General features: G+C 33.1%; 1 protein-coding gene across 1 annotated transcript; it reads right to left on the bottom strand.

The window, feature by feature from the left end:
* Window positions 1-7,150: 7,150 nt before the first annotated feature.
* On the bottom strand, window positions 7,151-8,245 carry LOC149577181 (endochitinase-like). Its single transcript, XM_089828956.1, has 3 exons — window positions 7,945-8,245; window positions 7,563-7,671; window positions 7,151-7,346 (listed from the first exon to the last, which is right to left on the bottom strand). The coding sequence occupies exons 1-3, from the start codon at window positions 8,237-8,239 to the stop codon at window positions 7,166-7,168; spliced, it is 585 nt and encodes a 194-aa protein (XP_089685082.1). The 5' UTR covers window positions 8,240-8,245; the 3' UTR covers window positions 7,151-7,165.
* Between the last annotated feature and the right edge of the window lie 1,779 nt (window positions 8,246-10,024).

The following is a 10,024-nucleotide window of genomic DNA, read 5'->3' as shown; positions in this document are numbered from 1 at the left end:
AATTAACTAAATAATATAATTCAATGACATGTCTTAAGGGGAGATCCTAAATTATACATATACAAGAATGTAGATTAATTTGCATATCTACCTCATACATGAATATATAACATACATGTACATCCAAACCCTAACCTAACCTAACCATAACCCTAACCAGGTAACCTTGATCTTAAAATTTAATTTCTAAACCCACTTGATTATAAATGATCATAAATATCCCTAAATCATAATCTTGAACCAAATCATAAACTTCATATGCTAAGTTCCCTTATCCTAAATTCTTAACCATGGACCTTAATATTAACCCCTAAATTTAATGCTAAATAATAATATGTAAGTTCGTATAAACCCTAACAATTTCATAAGGTCTTAAATCTTACCCTAAAATTGAGCCTAATTATAACCTTTACACTAAAACCCTATTTCAAAACCTAATTGAGGCCTAGCTTACATAAAATGAAAACAAGTTGACCCTAATCCTAAATTGTTAAAAATTACATTTGAGATACATGTACATACATTTAAACACATGTATGTTACATGAAGTATGACCCTTGTTTTACATGAACTTGAAACCTAAACCTTGAAACATTATCCTTGAAGAGTAATATAAATAATTCATTACCCTTTAATTGAATTCTCTAATAATATACCCCCCAAAGTATAATAGAACCCTATAACAATAAATTAAATGTAACCATAACCAAACTCTCAACTTTAAAGTTATCTTCAATCCTAACTATAAATCAAAGACTTTCAGGCCTCTAATTTGTACTTTATCCTACTTGCTAGTTACCTTAACTCTAATCTTAATTTTCCTTAAATCATAATATTAATTAAACTAATATATATCCCTATTTTAAGGTCCTAACTATAATATAATCTATATGAAAATTTGGAGATCTATATACATGGTTAAAAAATTAGTATGATAAAAAATTGAGTGCATGCACATGTGCATTTTTTATTTCATAAAGCTAAGCCCTTCTACTAAACTAAAAGTTTGTATAAAGATTAGGGTTTAGTATTTAGGGTCATGGTTTAACAAGTTTATGGTTTATGATCTTATGATTAGGGTTAGATCTAGGTTAAATGGGTTTACATCATTGTTAGAAGTATGGTTTAAAGAGGGTAAGGGTATGGGTTTATATCATTGTTAGTTCAGTATGGTTAGAGGGTTAGGATTTGTATTAGGGATAAAATTTTGGATTATGGTTTTAACAAGCAGTTTTAATATTTATAATTAAAGTTAGGATCAAATATTATGATTAAATGCTACATTTAATGTTGGGGTTTATCATTTAGGTCTACAGTTCAAATTGAAATTTAGGAGTTATGGTTGAGCATCTAAGATTAAGGGTTATAATTTATAAAATTTAGGATTTTGCAGTTAGGATAATATGACCAGGTTTAGTATTTAGGATTATTGTTTAGCATTAAGGTTTAAGAGTTAAAATTTAAGTTTTACATATATATAGATCTTTACATGTTCAAATATATGATGTACATTCTTTATGTTTGTATAAATTATAATCAAGTTATGTTAAAGATTATAATTAACTTTTATTAATTCAACGTTGTAAGATGTATTCTAAGTTATTTCATACACGTTTTCTAAGTTATATGTTCTTATATATGTACATGTGTATGTTATATTCTTACCTATATGCAAATTAATCTAATTCCATGTGTTACAGATTATCTAGGTCCATGATGTGTGATGTATGTTCAATTACATACATGTGTATAATTTTTAATTTTAAAAATAAAAAATTGTGTGTATAGTAGGTAGTTTAGCGAGCTTCATACATTTCTACAGATATGGCTTCACACGATCAGTTTGATGTGGCTCCTAGTGCGGTACCTAATGTAGTTCCTACTATAGCACAGGTTGATGCAGTTCCTGTTGCAGTGCTTGATGCAGTTCCTACTCTGGCTCCTCATGTAGCTTGTCGTGTTGCTCATGGTGGGGCTCATGCTGCATCTTGTAGTGTACCTCGACACAGGGCTCATCGTGCAACTCATGTTCTGGCTCCTGGTGTGGCTCCAGGTGGTGTAGGTCTTATCGTGGCTCCTGGTGTAGCTCCTGTTCCAGGTCAGGCTGCACCTATAGCTCCTGCTAGAGGTCCTGCTACACCACCTCCATGCATCGATATTGATGCTCTATTTGTATTTTCACAGCAAGAGATTGCTAGATTACAACACTCTATATCGACCTCTGATGATGGTCTTTATAGAGACATATGTACTACGATGTGTAGGAGTTTACAGGATTTGACAGCTAGGTTTAGAGCTCACCATTCATTTACTCCTACCATATTAACTTCCATATCTAGGGAGCTTAGGGCTAAGGTCTCAAGAGATGCATCTTTTGATGATGTCAAGAGGGTAGCCCCTATAGACACCTAAAAACCTTTAGAAAATAAAGTATTTTTATTTTCTGAAAAATTCTTGATGACATCATCATTTATTATTTTATTTATTTATTTATTTTTATGCCATTAAATTCCTTTATCTTAATTAAAAATATTTAATTAAGGAATCCCTCCCAAAAATGTTTAAATCTTATTTAAACATTATTTCCTTATTTATTAATTATTTAATTAATAAATTGACCAAAAAACCCAAAATAAATAAAAAATTTATTTTTTGCCCAAAAACTTGGCCAATTTCCTTAAGACCACTAACCTCTTCCAAAATCTTCTAATCCTTCTTTAATTTTGATTAAAGGCTAATCCCATCATTTCCTACCCCTAATCCCAACTCAAAATATTTAATTAAGATTAAATATTTATCCTCATGTTTATTAAAAAAGTTTTAATAAATATCTCCTCAACCCAAACCCTTGAAATAAATAAAACTTTATTTATTTCCTAAAAAATCTAATTTATCCTCATCCTAAGAAGTTCTAGACTCTTCTAGAAAGTCTTCATCCTCATCCTAGGAAGTTCTAGACTATTCTAGAAAGTCTTTATCCTCATCCAAAGTCTAGACTTTTCTAGAAGATGTCTTTAAGCCTAATCCTAATCCTCTCCTAACCTTGTCACATTCCCTAAAAATGGGTTAAGACTTACTAACCCAAGCCAAAGTTAACAAATATCTCCTCCTTCACCCACCCTCATTAAATGCCATCCACTTGCCTATCCCTAAGCTAATCCTAAACCATCCTAATCCATCCTCTAATCATTTGCACAATCCTAAGCAAGCTTAAAACCCTCCTAATCAAGCCCAATTCGAAATTCCTCTCATCTCTCTCAAAATATCCCAACCATAAAACTTTATGAAGTCCACTAGGCCATAAATGACTCTTCCAAGCCCTTTTATTGCTCTTACAAGCCATTATGATGGTCTTTATGAAGATTTTATCCCTTGAGCCTCCTTTGTTGACTCATCCTTCCCCTTTCCTCCATCCTCTCACCCTGTGACATGTGTCACTCTCTGATTGGTTGTAAGAAAGCATAATCCATGTGCTCTTCTCTCATGCAATCTGAGCCCTCCATGAGCTTTTTTCCATCCTTGCATCATATTCTCAATTGAGAGCTTATCTTAGTCTATCTTGAAGTTTATGAATTTTGTTTAGTTTGTAGAAGCTTTATTTAAATTTGGTTTCTATTAGCATACTAACATTGCTCATATACATTTTGGCATCTTACTTCTTTGAAAGCCATTATGCTGAAAATATCCATCAATTCTTGCATACCATGCACGTGGTGCTTGCTTGAGGCCATACAAAGCCTTCTTCAACTTGTAGACATAATCTTCTTTGCCTTGAATCTCAAAACCTTGTGGCTGTCCCACATATACCTCTTCTTCTAAGTACCCATTCAAGAAAGCACTTTTCACATCCATGTGATGAATACTCCATTTCTTTTGAGCTGCAAGAGAGATTAGCATCCTAATAGTTTCTTGTCTTGCTACTGGTGCAAAAGTTTTTTCATAATCAATGCCATACCTTTGAGTGAAACCTTTAGCAACCAATCTTGCCTTGTGTCTTTCAACACTCCCATCACTATTATAGTTGGTCTTATAGACCCATTTTGTGCCAATCTTCTTCTTCTTATGTGGAAGATCTACAAGCTCCCATGTTTCATTCCTATCAATGGAATCCATCTCTTCATTCATTGCTTGCATCCAAACTTCATTAGCACATGCATCTTCAAAACATGATGGCTCAAAATCAGCTTTAGCAAGTAATGCAAAATTTATGGTCTCACCTATTGGATCTTCTTCATGTGCTTGATTTTGACACCTCTCATAAATATCACTCAATCTTCTTACCTTCCTTAGAGGACTAGAGGATGGACTTGCTCTTGGTATTGGTGAGGGGTTTCTTGGTGGGCTTGGTGATCTTGAAATAGAACCATTAGCTGGCTGCTCATTATCATTATCAGCAATATCATCATCATCCAAAACTGATTTTGGCTTTCCAACATGTTATTTTTGATGACCATAAACTCCCCCTTCATCAAAAATCACATCTCTTGAAACAACAAGCTTATTAGTAATAGGATTGAATAATCTATAAGCTTTTCTTTCCTCACTATAGCCCACAAAAATACATGATTCACTTTTAGCATCTAGCTTTTGCCTATTCTGATCAGGGATGTGAACATAGGCCAAACAACCAAAAACTTTAAAATGATTTACATTAGGCTTTTTCTCATACCATGCTTCATATGGAGTCATCTTGTGTAGGGCACTTGTAGGACTCCTGTTGAGAATATATACAGCTGTAGCAACTGAATCAGCCCAATAAGAATTGTTCAAACCCTTGGTTTGTAACATGCTCCTTGCCATTTCTACCATAGTACGATTCTTCCTTTCAGCCACTCCATTCTGTTGGGGTGTGTATGCAGTTGTGAGTTGTCTTTTGATGCCGTTCATCTCACAAAAATTCTGAAAATTGTTTGAGCAAAATTCTCCTCCTCGATCTGTTCTCAAACATCTTATTGTGTTCCCTTTCTCATTCTCTACACGAGCTTTAAACTTCTTGAATGTATCAAAGGCTTCATCTTTAGTCTTCAAAAAATATACCCAACACATGCGTGAGTAATCATCATTAAAAGTAATGAAATATGACGACTTACCCAAACTTTGTGTTTGCATTGGACCACAAATATCTGAATGAATAAGTTGAAGTGGGTATTGGGCCCGCCATGCATTGCCTTTTGGAAATGATTCCCTTGAATGTTTCCCTTTTGCACACCCTTCACAAATCTGCTTATGCTCTTCAAACTTAGGCAATCCAAGAACTAATGCATTTGATGTTAGATTCTTCAAACTATTGAAATTCAAATGGCCATACCTGAGATGCCACAACCAACTTTTATCCTCATAAGCCATATTGACAAGCTGACTATCATTTTGACCAAACTTCAAAGGAAAGATCCTATTCTTTGTCATAGGAACAACTGTAATCACTTTATTTTTTTTATTCTTATCATAGATAGTACAATGCATGTTCTCAAATACCACTCTATAATTCTTCTCACATAGCTGCCCAACACTCAATAAATTATGCTTTAACTTGGGAGTATAATAAATATCTTGAACACTTTTCATACCTTCCTTTGTCTGAACATCCATGGCTCCTTTGGCCGCAACATCCATAGTATTGTTATTACCAAGGGTAATATTGGATCTGTAACTATCATCAAGCTTTGAAAATATTTCTCTGTTGCCAGACATATGGTTAGAGCATCCAGAATCCAAATACCAAACATCATTCACAGTACTTTCACCTTTCCCATAACACAAAAATAAATTACCCGAGGAAGGATCCTCATCTTGGTGGGCATAATTTGCACTATTGTTACCTGATTTCAGTCTACACTCTCTCTCAAAATGTCCATACTTATTGCAATGATAGCATTGGATGTTCCTTTTATCAAATATGCCTCTACCTCTGCCTCCTTGAGCACCTCCTCTTCCTCTAGATCCTCTTGAAAAATTCTGATTTTGGCCCCTTCCCGAGCCTTTGTTGTTGTTACTACTGCTGCTTGCACCATCGTTCTTTGAAATTTGCAATTGGGAAGCAAAAGCCTTCTCATTAACACTGATAGATGTGTCCCTTACTCTATCCTCATGTGATATAAGAGATCCAACCAATTCATCATACTCCATGGTAGCTAAATTTTTGCTTTCTTCTATGGCAATTACTACAATATTCCATCTTGGGGTTAGAGATCTCAATACCTTTTGTATTATTTGCTCTTGAGCAATAGATTCACCCAAAGTGGCCATTTTATGAGTCACATCTTTCACCCTCACACAGAAATCTCCCACACTCTCTGTCTCCTTCATCTTCAAGTTCTCATATTCTCTTTTCAAGGTTTGTAGCTTCACAACCTTGATCTGATCATTGCCATGGTAAGCATTTTTAGAGTCTTCCAAGCCTCTTTTGCTGTCTGTGCATCAGCAATTCGAGGAAACAAGCTCTTATCAAGAGCCATCTGAATGTGAAACAATGCCATTGCATTCTTCTTCTCAACTTCTTTCTTCAATGTCCTGTCATTAGGTTGGAGAGTATTCCAATCTGCAGGCTCTTCATATCTAGATTCAACGATCTCCCAAAAATCTTTCCCAATCAAAAAAGTCTTCATCTTGATTGACCAATATTGGTAATCAACTCCATCAAACTCTGGGATTTACAAATTGTGAGCCATGCTGCTGTCTTCCAAACACCTTCAGCTCTGATACCAAATGTAGGATAAGAACACCTAGACAATCTTATTTATAACAACAAAGAAGACAAACAAACAAATAAATAGGCCTTCAAATACAATCTGTATTCAGAAATAGAGTACGCTCTGGTTTTGAACAGAATCAAATGAATAACTTTTTATTACAGATTACCCAGATTTTCCAGAACTGATCATATTTAATACCACTGATGGTATATTTATTTAGAAAAGAACTAATTAAAACTACTTCTTAAACTCGAGTTCTATACAGGAGCTTCAGCATGATTCCATGCATTATTAAGCATCAAATTCAGAAATTTATATGACTACTAATAAACTTCTTAAAAAACTGTCGATAACCATGCAATATAATACGATAACCATGCAATATAATAAGACTTTTTATGTTAACTGTTATGAGCTAAAAGATCAGCGGTGGAACTGGAGTTTGCCATTTCCGAACAGCGTCAATCTTGGCATTAATCTTCAGGTGTCCATCTGCCCGTTATGACGTCATGGCATGACGGTTTCGGTGGCTGCGCCGTCATCCAGAACCATATCACCATCTTGAAGGAGATAATGGGGTCTTGAGCGACAATATGTGGGTTGTTAATTCCGTCGAAGCCAATTGCATTCCCCACAGCTCTATAATTATAGTCCCTGCCCAATACCCCACGTTGTGCAATTCATTAGACTTCATCACCAAATAGTAACATCATGCGCGTTTAATGTTTATAGGTCTGCTTTGAAATAACTGAGAAAATAGATAGTGCTAAATAATTGAGAAAATAGATAGTGCTTTCTTTTTACAGTTGCATAAAATCTGAAGTAAAACGTAAAACTTAGTGTGTGGTGTTTAAGGTCTTGTGTTTTTACCCTGTTAGCTGGATGGGACCTTGCCCATAATATTTCCCTTCCCCATTCTGCTCTTTGAGAAAACAATAGCCCCAAGCATACGGACCATCTGGTGCAGTTGCCCACCCACCTGTTCATACACTTTTTTGTGTTAACAGAAATAAAATACTTACAGATAATTTATAACTTGCATGAATGGGACACAAATTTGAGAATACATTGTTAATTAAATAAAATGAAAGACAATTTTGAAATAGGCTACAACACTAGAGCTGTGATCTTTTTATCTGAAAGATCTTGAGTTCGAATTTACTTGAATTTAACAAATAATAAATAATAACAACAAACCTTGACTTTGACCACTTATAGATCAAAAAGACAATTTTGAAATGCAATTAGTTACCGGTGGTTTCATGAGATGTTTGGCCAAAGAAAGCAGCGAGCTCTCTTTTCTTAGTGGTCGAATCGCCGGTGGTACCAAAGCCGCTGAAGGCATTGGCGGCTGCAATGAAGGCGCTGTAAGTGTAGAAATTCTTGCCGGGGCAAGCAGCATCGTTTCTGTGCTTGAGCATCTCGTTAAACACATTTTCAGTAATAATGGAGGCCACGCCTTGACCAGATGCAGGGACACCCAGAACAAACAAGGAAAATGCAAATGCTATTGCTGAACAAACCCATGACATCCTAACCTTGCCCATTCTTGAACTCTAAGAAATAAGCTTTTTGAAGACACCTAAAACTCTGGTATTTATAGAGTTCAGAAGAAGATTTTTAGAAGCCTGTACAAGTTTTTTCAAGTCCATTTCCTGCACTGTAGACCATTCTATATTAAATTATATATGAATTCTAATATAAGAATAAAATAATGATCTAAGCTTTTTTAATAAAAATACATGTATATTTTATTACTTCCATAATTAAACCTTCAATATAAATATAAGAAATAATAAAATAAAATAAAAATGAAAAGACATAGGAAGATTAAATGAGTATTCGCAATGTGAATGAAATATTTGTTACATTGAATACTATTTGCTGGCTCGTAGGGCGTTGGGATTAGCGGTTCTGACTGAAATGACAGAGGCAAGGCGGTGCTGCATACAAGAGGCATGGCATGAGGCATGGGCAACGGCTACCCAGGCAGCTGAATCGACTGGCTGGGTATTTCCGTCTGTCTTCCTTCCCTCTCTTTCGTACCGTCAGCTTCTTCTTGGCGAGTGGGACATGACGGGACAGAGGATGTAAATGTATGACTACCGAGGGTTTGCAGGAGCACCAATTAAAGTAGCGTCGCCGTTTATATTAATAAAATAGAAAAATGTATGATATAAAACATTTTATATTTATCATATGTATGTCACACAATTATAAAATTAAATATTTAATATCTTTTAAAAAGAAATATCATGTTTCTATTTTATTTTTATATATTAATATTAATCTACAATTCTTATAAAAATGAAATATATTAATTTTAATTTTATGTTTATTATTATTATTTTATAATATTTTTCATATTAAATATATGATTTTAGAATTTGACCTATATTTATATGAAATTAAAGCATTATCTTTCGATAATTTATATGAACTCAAATATTTGTCTACTTTGTTTAAAAAAATTATGATTTTAAATTATGCAATATTACTATTGATTTCGAATTAGAAACATGCAAAGATGAACATTAGATTAACTTAAAATAATTTGTAATATTATATTTATATTTTTTCAATTAAAAATATACAACTTTAGAAACTTTGTGATTTTATTAGATTAATATATACTAGTGTTAATTTGCATCAACAAATGAAATTTACACCTATCTTATTACTAGGAAAGCTCTTTGTTAGAATATAAAATAGGAAAATACATTTATTATATTTACCAAACTCTAGTAAGATAATCTAAATTAACATTAGTATATACTCTAGTATGTTCCAAGGTGGAGAAGGTGGGAATGTGCCAAAAGAAATTTTGTTTATGACTGCTTACCAGAATGCTCCATGTTGTTATGTTAGAACATTACTAAGAATAAAGTGACATATTTGATACTGAAAATTGTTGAATAATTTTATGGTTTCATCATAATTTTATTATATCAAATAGTTTTTTATAGAGTAGTATACTATGTTGATAGTTAACATAAAAATTTGTTTATAAATATATTTAAATTTTTTAACAATAAAATATAATGGTTGTAACTGATAGAATGATAATAGTTTTTTTTTTTATAAAAGTGCATAGATCAAATAATTTCCTAGAACAACATCTTAGAAAATAAATAAAGAAATCAAATATACAAAATATAAATCTTTTGTTAGTATAATCTAAAATTTTAACTCTAAAAAAAATGCATGCAAGTTTTAGAATTCTAGTAGTTCTTATGAAAAACATATAGGACAAACAAAGAAAGATGAATATGCAATTTTCTTAAAAAAATAACTTACATACGAAAATATTAAAATAATTAATAAAAAATAAT

The sequence above is a fragment of the Cupressus sempervirens genome, chromosome 1 (genome assembly GCF_028749045.1).
Source record: "Cupressus sempervirens isolate cs-2001-9-10 chromosome 1, ASM2874904v1, whole genome shotgun sequence".
NCBI lineage: Eukaryota > Viridiplantae > Streptophyta > Pinopsida > Cupressales > Cupressaceae > Cupressus > Cupressus sempervirens.
Note: the sequence above shows the minus strand (reverse complement) of the source record. Positions and strands in the feature narration are given on the sequence as shown.

Bases quoted from the DNA above. Each gene is read 5' to 3' on its own strand.
- LOC149577181 (XM_089828956.1), bottom strand. From the start codon at position 8,239: ATGGGCAAGGTTAGGATGTCATGGGTTTGTTCAGCAATAGCATTTGCA. The intron at 7,672-7,944 runs GTAACTAATTGC...GTGTATGAACAG, and splicing joins AACATCTCATGAAACCACCG to GTGGGTGGGCAACTGCACCA. The intron at 7,347-7,562 runs GTAAAAACACAA...GGTATTGGGCAG, and splicing joins GGTCCCATCCAGCTAACAGG to GGACTATAATTATAGAGCTG.